Genomic DNA, 26,976 nt, shown 5'->3' with positions numbered 1-26,976 from the left:
TACCTGAGCCAGAGCTACAGGACTCAGAGATCAACTGATTTTTCTAGAGTTGACAGTCTTGCTCCTATTTGCCCAGCAGAGCTAACACAGCTCACAGCCGGGGAGCAAACCCATTAACAACATTGCTTATTAAGATCCAGCAATGATGTGACTGATGCCCTGGTAAAGACTGCTGGAAGATCATCCAACATAATTGTTGTTAACTGTGATGAGACAGAGGACCAGACCTAGCTTGGCCCTCTGGCTTGTCTTTGTTACAGAGTGGGCTGATACACAGGTGAGATGATTGTGAAGAACTGGCAGACCTGAAGAGACACACAACCTTATTTACTTCCATCACAGCCTTGTCTCTGGCATTGTGTCTGCCAGTTCAGCCCTTTCCACCTGTCCTCACCTGCTTTGTGGGAAGGGCAACCTGAGTGGAGCTGGGAGCAGGAATGCCTTCAGACAGATTTGCCCCTATGTGTACACAGAGATTAGATCCACAAGGTGCTGAGAACCAGAGAGGATGAGATGGTGCAGTTCTGGTTTGATACTCCCTTGGCAGATAGAAGCTGTGTTTTGTAACACTCCTGTCCTGGGGCCTCCCTCTCCTCCTTAACCCCCTCATTTTGCAGGCCACACAAACAAGAATGTAACCTTCTTCATGTCATCTCCCCATAACGGTGCATAATACCACCCTTTAGCTCTAAGACAAAAGTTTTCTACATTGTCAACCTGGTGTTTCTACCCAGCCAAGGTGTGGCCAGTGCTGCACAATAACAGGCCCTTTACAGAACCCATGTGGTGCCTCAGTTTCCCCATCCATGAAAAATGAGATTATATGGATATTTGTCAAGTCCTTGCATGCCTGCAAAATAGTATTACTGTTCCTTGCATTTGGTATACCTCAGCTGGCAAACATGCATCTCTTTTGCCTCTCTTTGTTTTTTTTTTTATAACTAGGCTGTGCTTTCTAGACATCTCCTTTTGATTACTTACCTTTGATATTCTTTCTCCCCAGGTGCATGACTAGCCTCCATCTTTCCTTCTTCCTCCCTGCCCAAGCAAGGTAGGTTCCTTTTGCATTACTTCTTTGTTCTCTGTGGTATTTGCAACACCCTCCCAGCCTTGTATCACCTGTGAATTCCATTCCTCCTGGTTGTGTTTTCCCCGTCTTTGCAGCACCTAGAATGATGAAGCCTTTTGTGCTGCTGTTGCTGCAATTGAACCTGATACTTGAAAGGAGGAGAAAAGGTTGGAATAAACTGCTCTGATGATTCATCCCCGGGGCTGAGAGATTTGCTCCTTTGATATCAGTCCCTTGATCAGAGCTCTGCTATGTTATCTCTGTTTGTCTGGGGAGACTTAATTCCTGGCACATTTGGGCTCCTGGAATCCCAGATACCAGAGCTGGTGACTGGAAAAGGAGCACACTGCATTCTTCTCCCACTCCTAGATATGTCAAAGAGTCTGCAAGGTTAGATGCTCCAGGGCCTATAAGCCCCTTAAGACAGATTTGGTCTGCATTTAATGCAACTGAGAAACCTCTAACTTTCTTCCACCTGCCAAAATCCATCAGTTGCTTTTTCTGTATCTTATAACCCTGCAGAGGTGCCCCACAAGATACCTCTTCCTCCTGCCATGTTCTGTGGACAGATTTCCCTGCCAGCTCATCCTCTACTTGTGTGCCACATGCTCACAAGATATTGAGGACCCTTTCACCATTCCTATATGACTGTGCACTGATCCGCTGGTCATGAAGCAGGATGAGTTAAAACCATGGAAGCACCATGGAAATCCTAGCTTGAGCCTAGCCTACCTCAAATATCTTGGTCATAAGCCTAGTATCAAAGGACTGGATGAGAGGGATGGGTTACCAGGTATTGACAGCTGAGCTGGAAGAGGGGACATGGAGACCGACAGTTCTGCAAACTGGGCTTAAGTGGGAATTCTTTGGAAGATTTGCCTAGGAACAAGTAGGGGGGTCACACAAGGGCCACATCTCTGTAGGATCAAGTGGGGTTTCCAGTGGTAGGAGAGTGTTTTCTCTATGTATACCTTTTGATTAAAATGCTCTGCATTACACTCAGTGCTCTGAAATTGTTAAATGAGATTTGAGATTTCAAGACCTCAGACAGCTTGGTGTCATGGCACCATTGAAAATCTTCATAGCTTTTGTTAAAGCGAAGGGGAAACAGTTCAAGTACTAAAAAAAAAAAAAGTATTAGAAAAATCCCTCATCCCCTTTCTTTTTAGGGAGAAAATATACCACAGAAAACATTAACAACAGTTCAGATCCATTATTCTAGGGAAGTTAGTCATGATGGGCCTTGCTGTTAATTTATATACAAACTTCTTTCTTCAAAGACAAAACACACATTGGATAGAGAAAGGAACACCACCAAAGGAGGAAAGTGCACCTTCCATTTCTGATGCTGGACTCTCTCACCACTTTCTGCTGGTGGCACACACATTGTATGGATAGACGCTCTGGGAAGTGGGAAACACACAGTAACATTACGCTGGCCAAGAATTTGCTGTACTTGCGTAGTGCCCGCAAGCTTGTGGCCATACAGCAAGAGACATTGCTTTGGCCGGTTACCACAGATGCCTTTTAAACATGTAGTCAAGAGACAGAAGGTAGACAGAAAAAGCTTCGTGAATGATTGTTGAGAACAGAGGAGTCATCCACTACATATAAAAAGATGTTGGAATGAGGCTGTTGGAAGTGGTAGATGTGGTGACACTGTCCAGGGCCTTCTTTTCACCCTACCCTCATCACAATTTTTTTAGCAGATCAGGGAAGTAAAATCCTAAACATGAGGCCCAGGAGACTGTGGGAGCGCTGGCAGCACTGGCAGAGTTCTTTTCTTCCAGTTTCACCTTCCTCTTGGCATCAGGGTCAAGTTACACTTCTCTCGGAGGGCCTCACTTTGTGAAAGACTTCAGGAAGGATATACAAGCAGAAAAATAAATCTCATGACAGCGATCAACAGCTTGTCCTAAACTGCTTTGTTGGAAACTAAGCTCATGCTTTTCTCAGCCCTTAAATTTTTTCCCACTGGGCAGATTTTAAGAGACAGAGGGGGGGAAGCTTTAAATATATATGTGTGTGTGTCTGTCACTGGATGTCACTTTTACCTTTTGTTGATTTTACTGAAAAATTTTGCACAGCAAAATAAGTTGGGCTTTTGTTACTCTGACTAATTTATGAGAAGAAGCCTCTGCAGACTACGCCATTCCTTCATGAACCAAAACCACTTAACATGGGAAGTTGACTCCTAAATTACATTTACAGAAGGGAAAATGGAAGGCAGCTAGGAAATACTGATGAATGTTATTTAAGGTTTGCAGACTTTCTAGTCCCTCCCTCAGTCTTTTTTAGGTAGGTGTTGCCATAGCTCCCCTTATATCTTCCATCCCTGAGAAGTCTTAACTTACTTTTTTGTGGTTCTGGATGGCCGCTATGTACAGCAAAGTACCAGCTCTGACTCTTTATCTTTAGGCCCAGAATAGCCTAAGAAGAGAAAGGGAATCCTTTTCCTTTTTCTTTTTTATTACCCAGCTGAAACTTGGTTATATTCTTTCACTAGGAGTTTATTTTACCCCTTTCAGAAATTTTTCAGTCCAACATGACACACATTAAAAAAAAACAACCAACAACAAAAAAACAGCAGCATGTTTATGATTTTTCCTTTCCAGTGGCTGTCCTCAGTACAACAAAACAGTGTATGTTAGGGGGAAACCCCCCTCCTTTTCTGGTACAGACTCATTAAGAGTATTTGCAAGGAGGACAAGGCAGTTGTGAGAACAGGCAGACACATGGATCTGACTAGATTACAGCAAAGTCTCACACAAAGCAAAGAAAAAAATGTAGAAAATGATCAATCACCACAAAAGAAAAGTCTTTGGAGAAAAATATGGTGCTTTAAGAGAAGTAAATTCAAGTTCAAGATACAATTAAAGAATTAACACACTGAACTAAGTGGTTAAAAGTGGTCCAGAGTGGGAATGTTGTAATGTGTGAATGTTTTAGCTATGTTGCTTCCTGTCATTCAAACTGTATTTCTTTTCCACTTTTTTGCTTTTAAAAATGTCTTTAGATTAAGCCATTACTATCAATGTCAATCACAAAACTCCTGCAAATCTTCAATCAAAGCAGGGCATTTTCTTAAGGCTTCAGAGAAAGGAGAAATGCTATAAAACAAGACCGTCAAAGTCTTTTTCTTAAAACAGCTACATTAACCATCTTTGAATGCTTAACCAGAACCACATTCAACAAGTTCAAGGACTGAAAAACGTAATTTTTTTTAAAAGTCAACTTGGACAGAAAAAGAGTGCTTGTTTGCCAATATTACTAGTAGCAGAAAGCAACTGCATTGCCCAGAAAGCCTCAGGAGGGTTGCCGGCTGCTCGCCTGCTGCTAGCAGCAAGTCTGCAGTGCAGGTCCCTCTTGGGAGAGGTACACCTCCACCTCCTAACTGGGGTGTGGTCAGACCGAGCCTCCAAGAAACTTGGTATTTTCCTGGTATAGTGGTAGCAATAAGGACTTCTAAACTGTTGCAGCCCGAAGTGCCGCTAGCTCTGCCAGCTAAACGTGAATGCAGATGTAGCAATACTCCTGTTTGGTGGCATCAGCTGTAACTTCACTGAAGAAGCTGTTGGGCAGAGCTACAACAAGAAGAGATGAACCACAAGGGCTAAGCTGTGATTGAATATGTGAACCTAGTCAGGATGTTGTCAGCTTTAACTTTCAGTTCTTGCTCTGTTATGTCCATGCTGTACACATCAAGCCTTGTTTGCATGTTAGCTGTCATGGGACACTTTGCTAGAACACAGACATCTCAGAGTCAGGTCTGACCAGTGTCTTTTTCCAGATTTGAGCTTTCCCATTTGACCCTGTCTTATTCCTCTTTTAGGAGAAAAGAGCAGCAACTGACAAATGAAGAGGTCTGAAAGGTAATTACCTAAAACCCCAGTGAAAAGCAGAAGCAAAAAAAGAAAAAAACCAAACCCCAAACAAAAGCTGCTGCCTGGAAGGATGATTTTACTGAGTTTACTTACAAGAGGTGTAGAAGAAATTGGGGCAGTGGCAAAACACAGCTAGGAAGGGATTGTTATAAGAAAATCAGGTTGTTGCAACCATATGGACTATGCCAGTGAAAGGAGCTAGTTACAGAAACCATTTCAGTGAGCATGTTGACCATCTTCTGCTCTGCCTCTGCATCTCCTGAATGGTGTCCACAATCCCAGCCTAGTTGCCAAGGTTGTTTTTGCAGCCTCTCATGCCTTCCATGTCACTGGAGTTACCCTGACAATAGCACCTGCGTTCACTAGTTTGTGGCTATCTTGGACAACTCAGCATGAGCTACAACCACATCGTGGAAGGCATGGGAACATAAAGTTAGGACTTTTCCTCTTCTCTCCTGGTTTTATTACCTCCCTACCTTTATGGAGGAAACCTGGTCATTTACAAGCTACTGTTTAATTTGTTGTGACTGTTGCACAGTTCAGTGCCATCTCAGAGAAAGGCTGTTGATGAAGGATCATGTTACTAACATGCTTGTGAAGAATTTACCCTCTTTTTATTGGAGCGTGCTTTCAGCTTCGTGGTACAGAAGAGCAAATAAAGATTAAGATACTAGAAAGCCCTCTGAGCCAAGAGCATGAGCCTGGGAAGGCTCTCATGGAGATCATTGTGGGATAATAGTGAGTAGCCAGGCCCAGCCTGGAAATATACAGTACCAAAGCAACCAGGGTCTGGCTCAGTTTGATGCCCCACCACATCTGTCAGCTGGCTGCAGTGCTGGTTTTAGGGAGCTGCTCCCTGCGCCACAGGCTGTGTCACGTGCTGCACCAGGGAGATAAGCCACCTGGTGAGAGGTGGTGCTGCTCTGAAACCACAGGGTGTGGGGGGTGTGTGTGAGGCCCTGAGGTTCCTCCCGCTCCTCTGCCTCTCAGTCCCCCTCCCGCTTCCCGGGAGGTGACTGTCTCTATGCTGCCCCACTCACTGGTCCAGTTGGGCTGGTGGCTCTGCTCCCAGGGGCAGCACCACCCTCCTCCCCGGACTTTGTAGTGCAGGTGACTATACTAGTTTATTGTGGCCTCCGGGCACTTTGCAAGTAAGATCCCAGACACCTCCAGAAGTAGCTGAAATCAAGGAGATCAAGTGCAAAGTTCTCAGCCAGTCAGACTCCCAAGTACGGTTAAGCCACAGATACCCACTGTCACTAATGCCAGCACAAGATCTTTGCCATGTTTTCTGCCAGGTCTTCAGATTAAACAGTGTGTTAACAGCGTAAATATGTTGATATCCTCCAGGTCTACTCCCTTGTTTTCATTTTCTAACTGCATCTAAAGCCATGAGAACTTGAACACCAACATATTGTCAGGCATGAATAGGAAGGAGCACGTGTCATTATCCTCGACTGGAGCTGCCTAGTGGTGTTCCAAGCTCTGTACAGCTCATGTCATTGGTGTCTCTCCCTTTGCTTAATTAGGTAGGGACTGAGGGCAGGTATGAGGGGCTGTGATCTGACTTCTTGTGGCACTGCAGCTCTGAAACATGGCATGATTCAGAAGTGAGGCATGAGCCAAAACCACCATGTAGAGGCTGTTGCAGGGTAATTGCAACAGGATGCTCTTGGGATTCTATCAGGGCAGATGTTCTCAAAAGTCCTTTTTTGCTTTAAGTTTTTCAAGTTAATTTTGTATTTAAAACGTCATTTCTTGTGCAGAAGGATGTCAGTGCCTGCAGTTTGTAGGCATAGAAAAGTGTTTCATGCAAATGGAAAACATAATACTGAATGCATGTTAAAGATACCCATCCAGGCCATTGGTTCCCTCCAGTCTGCATCTTATGGGAAAGCAGGTGGTCCCAAGGCAGCAGAATCATGCTGTGATGTGGCAAGTGTGTTGAATAGTCTGCCCGTGGTGGCTCAAGAGCAGCTGTATTGATTTTCAGATTCACTCACAGGCCAGTCCTGAAGTTCCTTTCGGCTTCCCATGCAGGGTTATCAGAATGCTCCCAAGTTGCCTCTGCTCTACAGACAGGGAAGCTGCCATGGGACACAGAGCAGTGCCAGAAGTGCCGGAGGAAGTGGTGCTCTACATCCTTTTATACTGATCCAAATCCTATTTCCTATGGGCTTGCTCACCCCCACTTGTCTGTTTCTTCTCCCTGATGATACCTGAACACTCACAGCAACAGGTTCCCCTCTCTGGCCTGTTGGGCAGGTACTGGGTGTTAGCACATGCTTGGGAAGAAGGCAGCGAAGAAGGCAGCAACAAGCACCTGTAGAGCAATGAGGCACAGAGGGATGCAGGGACAGTCAGATTAAATAATTTTATACTTTTGTGGATTTGCACCCTCAGCTCTGAGCTTCTTACATGAGACATGCACATGTCCTGGTGCCAAGGCAGGGCTAGTTCTACCAAAAAATATTTGAATTAACTCTGGGACTTCAGTCTGTGCATTGAGAAATACGGACATTAGCAGGTGACTAGCAATGGCTCTCAAGATAAAACTATTAAAATCATCTTAAACACAGGCAGAGCAAAACCTCCTGAGGGGAAGGAACTGATCCCCATAGAGCAGATCAAACTGCAGGCCCATAGCTGAATTCTGTGCCTCACTCACTCACCTCTAGTTATTTAATAAACAGCTCTGCAGGCCCCTGTCCCCCTTGGGTGGGGGCCATATGACAGCAAACATCAGCTAACCCTACCTTAAAGGAAACACTTACTCTTACCTTAAAGGAAACCCTTCACCTTCTTTATTCCAGACAGTTTGGGACAGCCTGGAAAAAGCCATAGCCAAGACTATGCAAATGAAATGTGTCTTTGAAAGGCCATGGGGGAGCAAATCTATTACCTGTGGACCTTATCTGCACTAAATCTTTTCCTACCTTCAGAGTGAAAAAGTCTCTGCTGATTGTCCCTCTGTAGACTGGTCAGCTGAGATTTCTGAATCTGCTCTGTAAAATGAGATCTGGTGTTGCATGTGACTTGTCCGGTGTTTCTGAGCTTGCTCTGGCACAGACATATGGAAGATGGGCCAGACACATTTTCAGCTGGCTCCCTCAAATGCCTGTGTGAAGTAAATTCCTTCTCAGTTTCAAAAAAATGTAGTTTCTAGACTCCAGGTCCCCCTTGCCCCGTCTCTGACATCTGTGAGTGTGGGAAGTGCTGCCAGGTCAGGAGGGTGTGTGGATGTGTGTGTGGGTCTTGTAGGGGTGTCAGTGTGACACAAGCCATGAAGCAGAGGTCTCAGAACCCTCCCCATAACCTGGAGCCAGGGCTTGGGTTTGCTTGGCATGGTACTGTGCAGGTCAGCACCAGATCTACGTCCTGTCCACTCTCATGTGGTGGAGATTGGTTGGGTTTTTTTTCTCCCAGTGCAGTGAACAGCTCTTGTCTACAGGACACCTGTGCTCATAGGATTATTTTGTGACAGGATGATTTGAGCTGACCCCAAAGAAGGAAGCAGGAGGAGGTTTCCTGGGGCTCTGGATCAGAACCCTGCTCAGGTGTGACTGAGAAACCTGCAGAATGGGAAGAATTCAGAGGGGACATATTTTAGCTCTGATGCCATGTGTGGCTTTCTCCCCACACCCCACACCCCACCCCCGCTCTGTCCCCACCCCACCAATCAGCCTCTTTAACATGACAAAGAGCCTCAAGCTGCAGACAATGGTGGATATTGCAGTCCCAGGCAGGATATACCCAGCTATAAAGGTAACAACCTGTCTACAATTTAGGGCTACTTCAGCTTGCTGGTGAGACCTGCCCCACAGGCGGAGGTAGGGGAGCCACTCTTTCACCTGCTCCCCATGTGTGCACACTTGGCTCTGCCCCCTTACCAGGCTTACCCCAGCGGGACTGGCATGGGGTACCTGGAGTTTTACTGGAACTCAGCAGGGGAGGCAGGACATGCCCCCACTTTGGCTGGGCCAGCAGGAGCCACCAGTGCCAGTCAGTCTCCGGACACAGGAGGGAAGAGGCAGACAGCAGGTAAGGCATTTCAGCTAAGTCCTAGAGCTGATCCCCAGAATACCTGTGGTCCCAGGTCAGCCACTCACTCAATGACCTTGAGCAAATTTTTCTCTCTTCCTGCCTTGGTTTCCTAATGTGTGAGCTGGGCAAAGTGCAGTGTGGTAGGCAAGGAGGATGGGTGACCTTGGGCAGTCACACCACCTTTCCTTTGGTGACTGTGAACCATTTTCTTAAACCTCAACAGAGCCTGTGAGAGTCCAGGCACTGGCAGGTCTGTGCTCCAGGTTGAAGGGCAGTGTGGCCACACGGTCTCATGGAATTTTGTGGTTCTCAGGGCAAGAATGTCTTGGGCTCCTTTTAGTCAAATGCTGTCATGTGTGCTATGGAGAGAAACAAATCCTGAAAGTAATTATTCTCATGGCATCCCTTATCCCCTTACAAATCTTTGCACCCTTCATGTGCTCATGAAACTTTGAGCCAAGGCATGCTCTGAATTACTGACAGGAAATCTGCTCCCTTTAAATGCAGCATTATTACTTTAGTTTTAATTTGCCATTTTTTGCCATTTTTCTCTATCACCTTCTCCTTTCCATCCCCTTGTTGTCTTGCCTTTTCCCCTTTGCAAAACAGTCCCAGGGCCCACCGTGGTGGCATTTATGGTTCCTGCCATTCCTCTCCCACTCCAGTGAGTGGCTGATGAAAGCAGTTTTTCACCCACCCCACTGTATGGTCAGCAGGGTAATGCTTTTGTAAGGTGAATGGATGGGAGGAGAGTGAGCTTTTGGAGCGCCGGTTTCAAGCTGTCAGATGCTATAGAGAGCTACAGGCTCCGGCAGAGTGGCTAGCAGCTACTTCGTATGTGGTTACTTGCCATGCAGTTTGGAGAAAGGCTTAGGTTCTCTGCATGCTTCCTGCTCCACAAAGGCAGCAGGCAGCTTGACTCATTCATGCCCCCAACGGGCCTGGTATATAGACTTAAAACCTGTCTTCAAACACTCTCCTCTGGTGTTTCTTTCTACAGAGACCCATCACGGAAGCAAAGGCCTACAGACTTCAAGGGCTTGTGGGAGTGGGTCTGTCAGATTTTTGTGTTTATGTCTGTTGCACTGCTGTTTGTGTTTCTTGCTTCCTCTTTCCTTCACTCTCTTCTCATGGGAGAGGGCGCGCCTTTGTCTTGAGCTTGAGCTGCAGGTGGTAAATTACATGGGGGTTTGGGATGACAGGCTGAGTGGGAACGTGTGGGAGCTTTAGCTCTATGGTGTCTTGCTGTGGTTCCTTCTAGCAGAATACCTGCCTGTTTTCCAAGCCCACATTCTCAGCATACTAACTTCCTACCTATAAGGTTTTTACTGCACAGCCTGCAGGAGCCAAGCATCCTGTGGTCTCACACAAAATTTTATCTTCCCGTGCATCCAGGTCACAGATGTTCAGCTTTCTCTCAGGCTCTGCAGACTAGCCCTATGCACATAACACCTCAGACCCTTGCACCTCTTCTATTGAAAGCCCCTTTCTGCCTTGTAGGCAGAATCCCTTTGTAATCCTCATTGCCCTGCTCCCCAGCAACAGAAATATGCTCCACTATACACCTGCCTCTTCACATATCCTGTGCTCTGGATGGTTATAATCTCCTAAGGATAGGAAATAGCTAAGAGTAGGCCTACAAAAGCAGGCAATCCTGGCGTGGCAGGCACCACAAAGACAGGTGTGCCTCTGTCAGGAGGGTAACAAGGGAAAAGATACCACAGACATGGCCACTTTTCTGAGGCCCAGCAGCACTGCAAGGCTTTTGAGTGATTGCTTAGTAGCTTCTCAGCTTAGGATAGAAGAAGGAAGGCTTTGGTAGGGTGGACAGGGAGCCCATTCCTCAGGGGGTCTCTGTACTTTGCATTGGACATGCATTCGGGGGGGTTGAAGAAGAGGTCTCAGTGGGCTTCAGTCACAGCTCTCAGGGTCACTAGGAAGGAGATTAGGAGCTACTGGTTTGGCTCAGTAGTGAGCAGCTGTGTACTGAAAATGGCACTGCAGCATTCGCTGCACCCCCTCTCTCCTGAAATGTCAGTAGGAGGAGAGGGGATGGACCATGCAGAAAGGTTTGCAGAGGAGTGGCTGGAGGAAGGAGGGATGGACAAATTTATCACTGCAGTTATGGGGAAGGGGAGGAGACTCACATTGTAGCCCTTCAGTCAGGGCTGGCTTGAGAAGGTCTCAGCCTCTCACAGACCCCAGCAACCAGGCACCTCACAGAAAGGTGCTGGGGTAATCTCTCTTGTTAGCATTTTCCTATTCAGGCTGCCTGAATGACTGTGCATCTTGGCACCTTTTGTCTGGACTAGTAGCCCAGACTGTTTAGGAAGTTTTTCCTTTAGATCTTTATCTCAACTTTGCCCTCAACAGAGATCCCTTATCCCTTAAGACATGTACCAGAACAAATGAAAAGGGGCTTGGACACCTTCCTGTGCACTCTTGAATTTTGTCCCCTACGACCCTGGTACAAGATTACTGGCTCTTCTCACCTCTCCCACACATCCATCTTTCCTCTCTTCCTCCACACTTCCATGTCAAATTTCTCTCCTTCATTCTCTTTCACCAGAAGCCCCCCTCAGCCGAATATGTCCCTCCATCTATACATGTGTTTCCAGCAGTGGGGTGCTCTGTGGTGGGAGCCACAGGTAAACAGGATTAAGCCAATATCCAAGGCCTGACTGATGCTCTTTACCTGCCACTCCATCATTGTGAGCACCGGCTGCTCTGCCCCACCATACACCCTGGTTGGAGGCTGCTTTGCCACTGTCTGTCAAGTGCGCTGAGATTGCTGGGAGACAGTTTCAGTGAGCCCAGACACCAACCCAAAGCTATGCTTGCAGTCATGACCAGGCCTCTTTACACCACACTAAGACCAAAATATTGCTGGGGACTTTTGGAGGAGGATAGTAACACTGTAAGCTAATGTGCACCATTCTCTACCCCCTGCCCTGAGTTTTCTGCCTGGCAAAAGAGAACCACAGGTACCCCAGAGAGCTGAGCTGGGAAGCTGCTTGCTGTCAGTGGGTTTGTCTGTGCTCACGGATCCATGAAGGAAGGAGGGTGACACAAGCCTTTGCTTCAAGAAAGCTGCTGTCTGGTAGGCAAGGAGCTCTACAGCTGGCAGAGATCATGCTTATACACATACAGCTGTCCATTGTGTCTTGTATACGTTTTCCCATTGTCTTTTTATTTCTAGAAGTATCCCCAGCTTCGTCCAGTTCTGGGAATTTCAGCCAATTCACACCAGATTCAGCCACCAGTCCACATTCAGCATCCTCGTCCCCACCACCTACAGCTAAGTCTCAGAAGGGCAGAGAAGATGGCATGGAGGGGGTGAGGAAGGCCAAGAGCCGCACGGCTTTCTCCAAGGAGCAGCTGCAAACCCTGCACCAGCGGTTCCAGAGCCAGAAGTACCTCAGCCCCCAGCAGATCCGGGAGCTGGCTGCTGCCCTGGGGCTCACCTACAAGCAGGTGAACAGAGACTTTTACCCATGGTATATCTGTCACATAGTGGCTCAATGGTCACATAAGGCAGTGACAGGATGGAAAAATAAGTCCCTAGCAGAGAGTAGAGGCAAAGGTGCCAGCTAACGGTTGCTCCCCTGCCTATTCATGCCCAGAGATCAGAAGGACTTCTGGGGAACAGCAGTCAGTAGCATCTCACTGGGGCCTCCCCACTGAGGAGTCAGTTGAGGGTGCTGTTGCCAACACTCGTAGTATAATTGCAAACATAGTGATGAATATGTTGTTTGCCTCCACCCTGGGCTTGACAGTACTTCAGAGTTTTTCCATGCACTGGTGAACTTCACAGAAACCCTGGCATGCGTCAGGTCTCTGGAACCCAGGGCTGCAATATGCTAAAAGCTATGGCTAATGTTACCCAGGGCTGATCTTGTCCAACATCCAATAATGTCCCACACTCAGCACTGCCTGGCTGCTTTACATCCACTACCCTCTCCATGTGGGTACTGCTAGGTTCATACATTGCAGACCTTCAGGGTCTCTGCTGATGTCCAGGTAGTTTGTGTGTAGTAAACTGGTACTGGCTCAAATCATGCCTTCCTAAAGCAGAGCAGGCTGGGCAATGGGGCACAAGTACTTAACAGTTATAAATCCAAAATCTGCCTGGAATTTGGATCTCAGAGCTGGGCATGATCATCTGGATGCCCCTGGGATGCCCTGGGACTTAAAAAGTTATAGATATACGTACACATATAGAACTGGTTCTGTGAGGAACAAGACCAGTGGTACAATCTGCTCTTTCCTTCAATCCACATCCCGGCAAAGGCTGCTTGCAGAGAGCAGACACAGCCCTGGGGGGAAATGGCTCTGGAATTCACCTCAGCAAGGAGCTTTGAATTTGGGAACTGCTGGGTACCAGGAGCAAGCCTCTCACTTCTCCACTCACAAGCATGCAGAAACAGTGTCTTAGAAGTTTGCCTGTACTGCAGGGGGCTTGTAGAGACCTGGATGGGTCTAATTTTCACCATGCATTCATCTCCATGATTGAAATGAATCAATTTGTCACAGCTATGGCTGTCCCGTGGACATAATGCTGCTCCCTCCCCCCACCATGCAGATGCACTAGCCACCTGCTGAGGCTGCTAGACAGACATCTCTCCTTGGCAACAACTCCAGGGAGCTCTCAAAGGACTTTATCTGCTGCTGCCCATATATCTATGCCATCTGGTCACTCTTTGCTGCTTGTGAATCTGATAACATTTGCTCTTCCCTCTCCTTTGCTTATGTTTTCTCTGCTCTCCCTTCCCCACCCAGGTGAAGACTTGGTTCCAGAACCGGAGGATGAAGCTGAAAAGGTGCCAGAAGCATAGCCTGTGGACTGAACGGGCTCAGTGCCTCACACAAGTAAGAACATAGCAAATGGCTCAGCATGGCCCTTCTATCTGGGCAGATAAGTCCTGTGATATATTTCCTCCACAGGGGCAAGTTAAGTGTAGAAGTATCAGTGTGCCCTGCCTTCTGGTTTGTTCAGCGCAGAGGCATGACTCTCTGTGTTCTGTAGGTAGCCTAGCAATGGGCTGACTACGTCACTGAAACGTTTCCAGACAAAAGCTGTTTTCCTCATATATTTGACTGTGTATCCACCCTTGAGCTATGGGGATGGATATGGTTCGTCTTGCCCTCCCATGCCATTGCTGTTGATCAAGAGACAACATGAAATGTGAAGGGACAGAGCCTCAGTATGAGTCAGGCTGCAGACACCAGTTGAGAAACTATTTGTTCTGACTCACTGTCTTTCCCTTTCAGAGTGGCTTCCAGCCAAGTACCTACCTGGATGTGCACCCCAAATTCCACCAGGGCTACCCGATCACTGCAGCCAGTAACATACAAACCATGCCTCCCCCCCATCAGCATTATGGAGCAGGGCAGAATGCTTACACAATCATGACCGGAGAGGATGGAGGAGTTTTTGGAAAAGGTGGGGGCACCTGCAGCGTCCAGCAGACAGTAGGCTTCATTGCCCAGCACAAAGTAGACTTTTACCACAGCTGTCCTGGCAGTGTGGAATACCCAGGCACAAAGACAGGTGACAGCTGTAACTTTCACCACTCGGCTACCATGGGGGCTCCTTTCCCAGCCACTGCTGGCCACCATCTCTATCATTCCTAAGCACTGTGGATGTGGGGTACTTGGGCACCTGGGAATCAAATCTCATTCTTATCTCTCCCTTTGTTGTTCATGTGCTCTTTAAATCAGGGGCATTGGCATCATGTAGCGGAACCTGTTTTGGCAACCAAATATGTGCCTGCAAGCATGCACAGACACACAAACATGCCTGTTTGCCCATATACATCCATACAGCCCTCCATCTGTATGCCCTTACACATGCACACACGCACCCCCTTCTTTATTCACATAGACAACTCTGTTTCCTTATAGCAAGACCCAAGACCTGGCTACCTAGATTATCCGCTGAATCTTCTAAATTATTCTAACTTTTCTCAGAGGAGGCACAGATTCCTTTGGGAATCTCATTTATACGTATCACTGTACAGTTGTCTATAACTAACCCATGAAGCCATGGGCTGTATGGAGAGGTGCTGGTAACATACCTTTCACTGAAGTTGAAGGAGTTATTGTCACAGGCCAGGCATCCATCTGATGGCTAGATCACCAGTTCTGTAGGTCAGCCACAAGGTACAGAATTGATGAAGGGTCTAGTGAAGCGACATGTGACTTGTAGCTTGCAGAAAGGCTGGTAAGATGATCTTATAAGCATCAAAGTGATAAATTTTGTTTATTTGTTCTGGTCTGTATCTTTCTGTGCCTCCCCTGAAGAAAACCAAACAGTGCATTCAATTTGGCAAATAATAAAATATTTTTTAAGGTGGATTACATATTTTTATGGGTTTTTTTTCTTCCACTGTAATAGAGCATTGTAAAATGAAATCCAGATGGAGCACAAATAGCCATAGCAACCATATGCCATTGTTATTACTGATTTGACTCTGAAACTATAAACAGAGATTTTTCTGTGTTATTAGTGGATCGGCTTCATGACTTTTGGCAATGCCAGATACCTAGAGTCAAAGATGAGGTGAGTAACTACTACCTACCTTAAGAATTTCCCCTACCCAGCAATATTTAATACTGGGACTGACTAAAACATAGACAAACCCTCATTTCTAAACTTATATAGTATTAAGTGCCTAGGTACCTAAAAACAGATGTGTGTATCAAAGTATATTTAATAACAGAGCCCCAGTTCCCTGAGTCACAGGCTTTCTATCACTCTTTGACAATCACAATGACTTTATCATAATGCAAATAAATATCTGTCATGGTTAAAAAAATAAGCATAAAATGAAGGCAATTGGTGCCTGCAACTGCTGTAATAAGAGGCGTGGTCTTCTATTGGTAAAGATGGTTTATGTCCCTGGGCCTTGCAGCTGTTTATTCCCACCCCAACTCCCTCATGAAGCCACTCTTTGTCCCTTTTGTTGTTCAGCTTCCCTGTTTACAGAACTGCACTTTAAACTGTATGACCAGCATGATATGGGGGGAAATAGGGCCTTTTGGAGGAGAAATTTCCAAGTCATACCATTTTGGAGATCCATTTTAAAGCGTAGCTCAAACGTGCATGTCTCCTACGCCCAGCAAGTGCCTAAGCTTGGGAAAGACATGTTCTTGCAACCACTGAACAATGAGAGGGGTGGGGATCAATCAAGTTAGCTTAACTGAAAGGTGCTGGGTGGACATCTGAAGGTGGACTATAATAGCAACAATTATCAGGGCTCTCACATGAGTGAGAGGAGTTTTTTCAGCTCCTTTGGAGCCAACAGTGCTGCTGCTACTAACCTGAATATCATCTGGATCCTTTCTATGCCACCCCATCAAAGGCTGCTGTAGGTGCAAATGTTGAACTTGTGACTGCTCCTCACTAATAGTTCTCTAGAGAGGCTTTAGGACAGACAGGATCTTGGTGTGAAGTCTCTGGGACTGGCTTGCAGAAGGATGCTGACTATAAGAGCAGCAGTTCTGATCTCCCTATTATTGACCTTCAGCAAAGCTGTGTTACCAAACACTACCATATCTTTCAGTTTCCTCAAAAGACCCATAAAATTTTTCAAAGGCCATTATTCAAAGACAGAGCTTATTGCCACAGGTGGTTCTGGAGACAAAAAGCCTGCAGCAATTCAAATAGGCAACTTCCAGGAAGGGAGTTCATTGATGTCTGCTGTATCAGGAGCTGCATTCCCAATGCTCTGTGTAATAACAGCAGGAATGCAGCTCCTGATGCAGGCAGTCCCTTGGCCACTGTCAGCCACAGAGGGACAGCAGGGACTTGCTTTCCTCTTCTGCTCTTTTCCTACTATCTAGGAATGACTTGGATGGATCCTGGGGCTCATCCAAGGCAGCAGTCCCAGTGTTGTAATTTGTAAAAGATTTCACGATCCAGACATAGCCCAGCTGCTAGGGACACACCCTGTCTGTGAGCAGATGGACTTCCATTACATATCAGAAATTAATTCTAGCCTGGTTATGAGAGACATTCACAGATATGACCTGAGGGTGCTCTTCAAAACTTTGGACAGCCCTCAACAGGAAAGGAAAAAAATTTTTTGTTGTTGTTATCTAAGACCAGTGCCATGATTTTTGGCTCCTTCATGCCTCTTAACTGTTCAGTATCAGCCAAGATGCTGCTGGCCACTAATGATGAGCCAAGCAAGCAATGTGTGGAAATGCTTTACTGAAAATTTCTGAAACCCTGTTAGCTCAGCATTTGAGTCATACAGTGTAGTTAAGACAACTAAATATAATGGTTACATATGCCTGTAGGCAAAAGCCTATTAAAGCAAAGATCATGCCTTTTACCTGCAACAGAAACACAACTGGGGCTGTAAGCCCTTGCTTGTGGGCCACTCAGAAGAAATGTGTAGCTTGTAAAATATTGCTGCAGGCCACGTTGACACAGAGAGCAAGGAATGAGGTTGCTTGCACCATTTACTTGCTTGGTATTTTGCCTATAGGACAGTAAAGGCTGGAACCCAGTAAATTAGAGAATGAACCCTAGCCTATGTAGTCTGTACTAGACATAATTTCTTCTGTTCAGGTGGGATTCTTTGCACCACTGGAGCTACATTGCTCTCCAGCATTGGCAAGCTGGAGGGCTGACACTGCAGAGACACTGTGAAAGTGCAGTGTATTCTCACAAACTATAATACACATAAAAACCTCCATATAAGCTTACAGCTTGATTCAAAAAAGATTTACTGGCAAGGCACACCATGTTTGCAGTATGGAGAAATCACTGTTACACAGCACCATCACAAGAAACAGCAGTCCTAACAGATGTGATGTATGCCAACAGAAATGGCTTTTGCTGACATCCACTCACTTCCTCTGAGGAACCAATATAAACTCCTTTGGAAGTGTGAGTCTGGAAGGATTAGTTGCAGCTCTGTTGTTTTGGTAGTAGCACTGCAATTACCTGGGCAGGTGTTCACATAATGAGGTGACTCAGGCTTGTCAGGGTAACAGAGGAGATCTCCAGTACTGTGGAAAGGCAGAGTTGTACTTCATTCCATAGCTTCTAGAAACCCTTCCTGACCTACTAGCAGTCCTTTCCAGTGAATGTGCCAAAATTCCAACAACAGCCACTCTGTATGTTCCCTCCAGCTCTGCAGATATGTGTGCCTGCCAAACCTGTGTGCAACTCAGTCTGAGCAACCAGGGGAATAACAACACCCATGAAGGAACACTCCATTTCTGCAGAATGATCCCACGGTAAATGCAGTAATGCAAACCACAGCATGCAGAGCAAGTCATCTCAGTGCCAGGGCTATTTTAGCAACAATATCTGTTTCTGCAGGAAGACATCTGCCAGCAGAGCTCTGGCTACCTACTTATCCTTCTGGCAGAAACACGAAAGGGAAACACGCCCAAGCAACACAGGTAATCTGTAGCAAACATCCTCCACAATCATTCTGTAAAGACCTGTACACCTTGTCACCTTGTGTATATTTAGCTTGCATCAAAAAAAAAAACCACCACCAAAAATCAAACACCACCCCAAAAAAACCCATACCAAAGCCTACTAACAAACAAACCCCAAAATCCAAAAACCTGGAAGCTGATAATTTTAAAGCCGAAAAGCAAGGCTTCGGTATCTATGAATTTTATATGTATATGGTTCAGCTTTGTTTATTCAAGGGAATTGTTGAAATCAACACTACTAACTACAGCATTACCCAGAATTCATCCAAACTCTTGCTGGGACATGAGACTCAAGTCAGGATGAGAAATTATCTCTATTTTGTAATATAGGAAACTGTGTGAACCTAGCATTTCCCCTCTTACAGGCCAGACTTATGTTTTTCTACTAGAAGCTGGCAACGCACACATGGACAACTCCTCCTCTACAGGCTCAAACCTCCACTCCCTCTCCTTCCTGCACATATTCCACCTCACCCTAAGAAGCAGAGCATTACAGTATTGCAAAAGGAAAGCAGACCTGTAGCAGTTTGAGCCTGAGCAGTCAGCTGCCAGTTTAGGAGTACCTGTTGAACTATCCCTTTCACACAGATGAAGGGCTTTTGTGGTATACTGTAGTTTAAGGAACATGGGATTAAACCCAAACAGATAATAACCATAGTTTAAACTAGCAAAAAATTAAGAGGAGCTTGGTTCTGCCGACCCAGCGGTAGCATCAGCCTTTGAATACAGAGAGCTGCTTTGTTCCATGACAGCTGCTGTCCTTCAGCACATGCAGTCCTTGGATGCATGCAGGTTGCACAGGTGTTCAAACTAAGAGTTATATATGGAAAGCAAGGCTTTGATGAACCAAAGCTTACTGAGCAGAAAGAGGTTCATTGAGTCTCTGAATTGGTGACTGCTGATGCATTGCTTCAGCCCCAATGTGCGTCTCGCATACTTCGGTACCTTTTAAATGTTTCTCCCAGCTGCATTTACCAGAGGAGGTAAATGCAGTCTTGGGGCAAAGGAAGGAAAGAAATAAGTTTTTTAATATTGCCTCCAGCACTGACAGTTACTTACACACAAACTTCTGCTACCATTTGAGGTTAACACAAGAACCAAGAGAGCTGCAAGCCTCAATGACGCAGGACTTCCAGACCTTTAACTGTGACATTCTGGAGCAGCAGCAGGTGGCCACACAATCTCAAAAGACGCTTTCTTTTGCTCCTACCCTCATACAGTTATTTTGAATCATTGCAGCTTAAGGACTAATACAAGCATGTTATGGGGCTGCACATTACTGCAAGCCAGCAGCTAGCAGTCCAGTTGCCTACCCCTGGAGCCTACCTTGCACTAGGCAATACACCCGCATGTTTAAAACAAGGCTGCTCCTTTTAAACAGATGCTTGATCCTACTTCTGGGAGAAACACAGTAGGATGACTTTTTTTTTTTTGCATTTCCTCAGTACTGCTGGCCTAATCTGTGCAGAATAACCATGCTCATGGCACAGAATGGTTCCAATGCAAGCTAGCAACACTGTTTCAACATTAAAACAGAGTAATTTATTTTCAATTCAAACAAGTTTGTAAGAACATTAAGCAGGAACAAAGTAAGAAAAGACAACATGCACATAACCTGAAACATGCTTGAGATCGCTGCAAGAAAATAAACTTTAAGAAAAGTTATCTGGAACAATAACAAATATTTGCCTCCTTTGCAGTGAAAGTTTAACTACAACATACAACCCGCGTGCAGACATTTGAAGACAGGGTTGTAGTAAAAATTGTGCACCAACCACAAAAAAACCCCCCAACTCTACCACAGAAATAGGTATGCTTTTACAATCCCATTTACTCTTGCAAGCTCATGCCATTTTGTATTCTTGGGCAGTGGCAGACTGGAGTCTGCAATTCCACATCCTGTAAAAAAATTCAGTTTCACATAGGTTGGAGCTGATTTCCAGTTTCTCCATACTGGACAGGATGATTCAGTTATTTTAAAAAAAGAAACTGAAAATGTTAATTGGCATTTTCCTCATTTTGTCTAACTAGGTTTCTCTAAACTTCTTGCCTCCCCCAGAGCTTGGATACTTATGTCAGATGAGGCAGCCAGTGCCCTTTTCAGCAGAATAATACAGAAAAGATCCAACTAAGCCCTGAGGAAGTGACATAAACCCTACCAGCTTACACTCTTAAAACTGGGACTAGACAAGAGTGGGGAACCATCCTGCTCTGGCCCCCTGGATGACAACTCCACTGGGACCCAACAGGATTCCTTGTCCCAACATCCACATTCCAGGATAAGCGACATTAAACTTGACCTTTAAAACAACAAAATCCTTTACCAAGCTGCTCACCTCTACCCCAGAGAAAGCTGCACTGTAGCAGTGCTGTGTTTGTGAAGTGCTAGGGGACCATCACATACAGGTAAGCACTGTTCTCACCATTTCAAAGATGATTATGCACAGCACTCCTCACACTTCCAACAATGGCACTTTGGGCTACCCTCTGCTACAATTCACAAGCTTGGGACAAGTCAACAGCCTCTCAGCAGAGAGATGCAGAAAGGCAAGATCTAAACTGGGTGGGGAGAGTCCCACAGACACCATCCTGAATGAGCTGACAGGCAAAAGTAATTTAGAAACATCAGTTTCCAAAGCTGCTATGTGAGATATGGCTAATACTCTACCCCACTTTCTCTCCTCTGCTTATCCCTTCCTCTCCACTGCCCTGTGTACACAGGAGGGCAGCAGGCAAGGGGTGGGCAGGTGCTGACCTCTCCAGAAGGAGTTGCTGAGAGTAACTAGATCAAGTAATCTGAAATCAGATGATCTAATGTAGCTTTTTAGTGGGGGAGTAGACAATGCAGATGATGAACCTATTAGCAGTTAGCTGACTGAGGTAGCAACAGAGATAGGCAAGACAACAGGAAAGATTCTGGGCTACAACAGGGTATTTCCAGCAGAAATATGCTGAAGTACAGGGCTTTCTTTTCCAGCAAAGCTCTGCTGCAAGTCACACAGGGCAAGGATCAGAGATCACCTACTAAAGAGGCAGCAAAGGTGAGACTTGGACAAACACAGACCATTACCAATTCTGCTGCTCCTGGCTGTGGCATTGCATATTCCCCTCCATGAATGAAGTTTCATCTGTCCACATACAAAACACCCTTGCCAAGGGTTAACTATGAACAAACAGGTGTCTTTACATAGAAAGCTAGCCCAAGGCAGCAGGGTGCTGAGCCCCACCAATGGTTAAAACAGGAGTAAGTGAGGAGGGGCAAGAGAAAGGAATAGCAGGTGGATCCCAAGCCTAGATCCTAGAAACCCCACGAGAGAAAACAGGAGAAGGGAGAAAAAATACTTAGACCTAAGGCTCATAACCACTCTGGGTCCCCAGGGGAAGCCAAGGGGCCTGGTACTGATGCCGTACAGGAGAGCTTGAGAATGGTGTCACACTGTCAGAGGTGGTCTGGAAGCTGTTGGTGTCTTCTGGCTCCAGGCTGACGTATTCCATATTGGCAGGGTAGTTGTGATAGAAGTTCATCTGCTGGCTTAAGAAACCCATGGCTTGCTGAGTATTACAGCTTGTCCCACCTTTTCCAAAGAGGCCCTCATCCTCCACAACCATGAATGAGTACAGATTCTGCCCATTCCCATAAGTCTGGCCACTGCTGTAAGGCTGGTGCACTTTGGTCATGGATTGAAGGTTTATGTTGGCACTGACAGGGAAGCCCTGGTGAAATGTAGGCGTTATATCCAGGTACGCAGCCTGATGAAACCCATTCTAGGAAAGACAGAGAAGGCTGTTCAGTAATGCAGGGCACAACACATTCTGACTGTACCCATTCTTTTGGACAGGTCCTCCTTTCTCCCCTGCCCCTCCTACAAGCCAAACAACAGTGTCTTTTTCATACTTGTGGTCCTCACTATAGACTAATCCTAACTTTAATAGATATGACAAGATATTAAGTCTCCAACTCAACAGGTCTGGAAACACCATGCTGGAGAGAAAACCAGCATGAGTAGCCTTGCTGGTCCTCTTTGGCTGTTTTGTTTTCTGTCTAGTCTCAACTGGGAGATTAGTGAACTGGAAACAAAGCTCTTTCAGTGCCAGGGGCAGCTTAAAATAGATGTCACTGTAAGTCCAATTATGAGAAATACAACTGGCTTGGTAATATGGAGTCCTGTGCATCGTTCTGGTTAGTAGTCTGGACATAATGGACTTCTCCCCACAGACTGGAGGGACAGTAACTGGTGGTGATGGGGGGAAGGGAGAATTGTCTCACCTGTGGTAGATACACCCCTTTTTCCACCCACTGGCTCTCCTTTTGGCAACGTTTAAATTTCATCCGTTGATTCTGAAACCATGTTTTCACCTAGAAGTGATGGGGAAAGGACATAACACATTAGAAATTCATTCTCAAAGCTTACTACACATCCTAAAGATGTTTTGCTTTCTACTACAATCCAGTTTCTGCTTGGTTTCTAATACTGTACATAATTTCAGCAGCTAACAATATGCAGCAGACCTAGGTAGGTGTAGAATCATAGAGCTGAGACTTGAAAACAAACTCTCTTACTTCTCAGATCACCATGTGGTCTTTCATGACACCAAAAAACCCCACCTGAAACACAGGCCAAGACAACTGCAGCAATGCAGTTTGTACAAGCAGGAGCTGTGCCAAGATCAGTGCTGACTGAGGAGTCATTCCTTCAGTCAGACAGAGCAGCTGGTGGGGCAAGGATACCCTCTCTCTACGGAGAGACCCAGGTGCCACTCAGACTAAGAAGGGCAACTTGCATAGCAGTACAAGTATCTGACTTCATGTTTGGAGACAACACATGCCTGCACAGAACAGTAACCTGACTCTGCATAGCCCTGCTCTGTATGCACTTTCAAACACCTGCACAGAGTGGGTGGATAGTGCTTGAACCAAACATAAGAGGAAAACTGAGTCATAAGTTTTCACACCCTCTGCTCTCTCATATAAGCAATGGAATAAACAAGACTATGAAAGAAACTCATCTCTGGGGTCTAAGAAAAAAAAGAAAAACCACCAAAACCCCCTGCTCACAAAATCACTTCACACCAGGGATGCAACTCAGCTGCTCAGAGCAAGATGTTCACCTGCTTGTAGGTGAGCCCCAGGGCAGCAGCCAGCTCCCGGATCTGCTGGGGGCTGAGGTACTTCTGGCTCTGGAACCGCTGGTGTAGGGTTTGCAGCTGCTGCTGGGAGAAGGCTGTGCGGCTCTTGGCCTTCTTCACCACACCCTCACCTTCCTCCTTGACCTTCTGGAAAGAGGGATGGGGAGATGGGCGGTCTGCGGTGGGGCTAGTGGCAGAGTCAGGGACGTACTGGATGAGTATCCCAGAGCTGGAGGAAGCCGGAGAGACATCTGAGGAGAAAAGAGAACTGGGATGAGCAGGGTCAGGGGGAGAAGACTCAAAGACTTCGAAGCTCATATTCTTGGGAGAATTTAAGATTGCGGGTGCCCTGGGGACTTTGCAGGGGCTCCGCAGCCGCAGGAAACGCGGTGCGGAGAAGCCGGCACAGGCACCCTCGGCTCGAGGGAGCGGAACCGAGGCCCCTCTCTGCTCGCACCCTCACCCCGCCCGGGCGCCAGGGCCGCTGCTTTACTGCGGGGCAGCCGGCGGAGCTCTATCTTCCTCGCCGGGACGGCACCGGCATCGCCCCCCGCCCCCGGGACAGGAGGGACGCGAGTGACACGACCAGCCCCCCGGGGTCGGCCGGGCCGGGGCGCGTACCTGGGTGGCTGGGCGTCTTGGCCGCCGCGGAGAAGGGGAGTGAGTCCGCCGCCGGAGCCTCCTCGGCAGGCACGCTGTCCATACTCCCTGGGGAGAGCCAGCAATAGTCCCCACACCTGACCGCGCCGCTGTAGGGCAGGTAGGCCAGGTGGGCACTCATGGCCAGGCCGGGACCCCCAGCCCCGAGCGGGAGGCGAGCTGGCAGTGGAGAGTGCAGGCAGCCCGCGGGCAGGTACCCCATTAGGCGGAGGTGGGGGATGCTTTATGTCCTCCCCAGCCTGGCCTTGGCTAGAAGGGATTGTCATGGCCATTGTCATGTTAAAAGTCAGTTGATTGGAAGGGAGGGGCTTTGGGGGTATTCGGGGAGTGGGGGAGGGCCGGGACACCAGGCCCCGCTTCCCGACTTGGCTCCCCTGTGCGGCGGTGGGGGAACAGGCTGCCAGCACACCCCTGCCTGCTGGGGGGTGGGAGGAAAAGCCTTGCTTCCCCCTCAGGGCCAGAAGGCCTGAGCAGGGCCGCCTGGTGAGTTGGACGGGGCTTGGCAGACACCCCCACCCCCACTTTTAGCAGTCCTTCTCCCCACCTCCGCCTCCTCACCGGTCCACACCCAAACGCAAAGAATAGGAGGGGAACCCAGAGCCTGCCCGGGGGCATACGGAGCTTCTGCGTGTCTGCATTGCAGATCGCAACCATCATTGCAAGCAGATAAGCCCTCCACATCCACGCAAGCGAATACAGACTTGGGGCACGGTGCTACGGAGCGGTGTCTGTATTGCAGGAAGGAGGGCTCAGAGAAAAGCAAGCTGCTTCTCCAGCGGCCAGCCCAAGACCGAGAAAGGCAGGTCTGTTTTGCAGGGGCACAGAGAAATGGCACTTCACTCTTTTTCAAGCTTCCCTTTGCCGTCTGACACTTTTTTTTTAAAAAAGTAGTAGCTAAAAAAAAAAATTATCTTTGCCACGCACCAGCGAGAGGTGGGAATCACCCCGTCAGATCCCAAAGGAAACAAGAGCAGCACAGCTGTAAAAAAGCCTTGTAGATATTAGAGATTTGAAGCCAGGGTCTACAGTCTGCTTGGGGAAGATAAACACCCACCCCAACTATTACTCCTTCCTTTAAGGAAATGAAAACCTTATCGGAAGGATCTCACAGCCCGGGGATTACAAAATCTGGAAAACCACCTGGAAGAAGCACAGATGAGAACATGTGACACATCAAGCAAATTCCCCACCTTCCCACACTGCAAGGAAACAGGACACAGGCACCTACGGGGTGCCTGCACAAAGGCAGGGGCATAGCCACTAACCTGTTAAAAATCTTTTGGAGGTGACAGAGAGGGGCCTCCCTCGACTTCCATATATCTCCTCCTCTCCTCTTGAGTCATGAGGAGAAATGAGCTCCGGCTGGTGCCCTGAGCCACTGCCGCACGGTAACGCTGCGGCGCTGCTCGCCAGGAGAGGTCCTGCTGGGGCCCACCCCTGATCACCTCCTAATTAACGCTGATTTCGTTTCCCAGTTAGAATCCGGACGGGACCCAGACGGAGTGACCATTAGGAACGCGGGGGAAAGTGACTATAACAGGGGGAGAGGGATGAAATCCAGAGCTGGAGGCAGAGCCCGCTGCTCGCCCCGAAGCAAGCGGTGCCGGCCGCGGGGCTGCCCGCCGCCCCGGGACGCTCCCCCGCCTTGGTAGACCCGGCCCGGGCTTTCGGGGAGGTCGCTTGCTCGGCGCCGTCAGCCCCGCCGATGCACACACAGAAAGTGGTTCCTTCCCCCTCGGACGCGAAGTCATCGCGCTGCCCGCTGTGGGGGCGAGGGCCGCCGGCCCCCACGGTCCTCTGCTGCCGAGGCTGTCCTGGGGCACGGGTGCTCCCCGCGAGTTCACCAAACCCAGCCCGCTGCGAAGTCGGAGAAAAACGCCGGGTTGAAGGGGCTGGGGGGTGTCGGGCGGGCTGTGTCTACAAAACAAACCCCTTGTGTTTGGTTGTCTCTCGGCAATGACAGCTTCAGGGGACCCCCGGGCCTGCCTCCGCAGCGCGCACCAGGCGAAGTGATTTTCTGTGCTGATGCCGTACTACCAGCAAGGGCACCCGGCTGGGGCTGGGGCCATCCTCCCGGGGGCTCCGGAGGCGCTGCCGGCCGGCTCACAGGCTGCAGGGACCACTGAGTCATCGGAGAGGACACGGCTTGCGAGGGACACCCGCGGCAAAGGGATTAGCATGTTACAGCCGGAGAAAACACCTCCGCCAGCAAATGCTCCCTCCGGGAGTTGCGTGTGTGTGTTCGAAAACGCAGCGGAACTGCTCAGAGTTTGTAATTTTTGTATATAGATCAGTTTTCGGGTATAGATCAGATTCGCTCCCAGAGATAGACCTGCTTTGCAGGATGCGGGGAACTGATTTAATTTTCCCTCTCCTTTTCCTTCTTTTTTTTTTTTTCTTTCTGTCTTTGTTCATCTTTTGATTTTCTCATCCTACTTTTCTTCCGTTTCCTTTACTTTTATGCTTTACCCACCAAAATTTTTCATCTTCCATATATCCCCTTCCAGTAAGCATAATTTGCTCCCTCTCCCCAACCATGCCTCTAATCGGGTGGCCAAACATCTTTTTTAATGTCTTTGTGAGAGAAACAAGACTTGTGTCAGTGTGTAAAACCATACCGTCTAAAGCCAGAATTTATTTAGGAAAAGAAGTCCAGTTATTTCCCCCCCCAAAAAATGATATATATAAAAACAACTTGGGAAGGTAAACCCAGAAGTCATACAGGCACAG

General features: G+C 47.5%; 2 protein-coding genes across 2 annotated transcripts; one reads left to right on the top strand and one right to left on the bottom strand.

Moving 5' to 3' along the window:
* The first annotated feature begins 8,813 nt into the window (after nucleotides 1-8,813).
* LOC104040695 (homeobox protein NANOG) lies at nucleotides 8,814-14,631 on the top strand. The gene is made up of 4 exons (XM_009500959.1): nucleotides 8,814-8,994; nucleotides 12,197-12,471; nucleotides 13,777-13,866; nucleotides 14,269-14,631. Exons 1-4 carry the CDS (start codon nucleotides 8,814-8,816, stop codon nucleotides 14,629-14,631), a joined length of 909 nt encoding a protein of 302 aa, XP_009499254.1.
* Nucleotides 14,632-21,807: 7,176 nt separating this feature from the next.
* On the bottom strand, nucleotides 21,808-24,367 carry LOC104040371 (homeobox protein NANOG). The gene is made up of 4 exons (XM_064441351.1): nucleotides 24,208-24,367; nucleotides 23,569-23,837; nucleotides 22,727-22,816; nucleotides 21,808-22,224 (listed from the first exon to the last, which is right to left on the bottom strand). The coding sequence occupies exons 1-4, from the start codon at nucleotides 24,365-24,367 to the stop codon at nucleotides 21,808-21,810; spliced, it is 936 nt and encodes a 311-aa protein (XP_064297421.1).
* Nucleotides 24,368-26,976: the final 2,609 nt, after the last annotated feature.

Source organism: Phalacrocorax carbo, chromosome 1, assembly GCF_963921805.1.
Source record: "Phalacrocorax carbo chromosome 1, bPhaCar2.1, whole genome shotgun sequence".
In the NCBI taxonomy this organism is placed as follows: Eukaryota; Metazoa; Chordata; class Aves; order Suliformes; family Phalacrocoracidae; genus Phalacrocorax; species Phalacrocorax carbo.
Note: the sequence above shows the minus strand (reverse complement) of the source record. Positions and strands in the feature narration are given on the sequence as shown.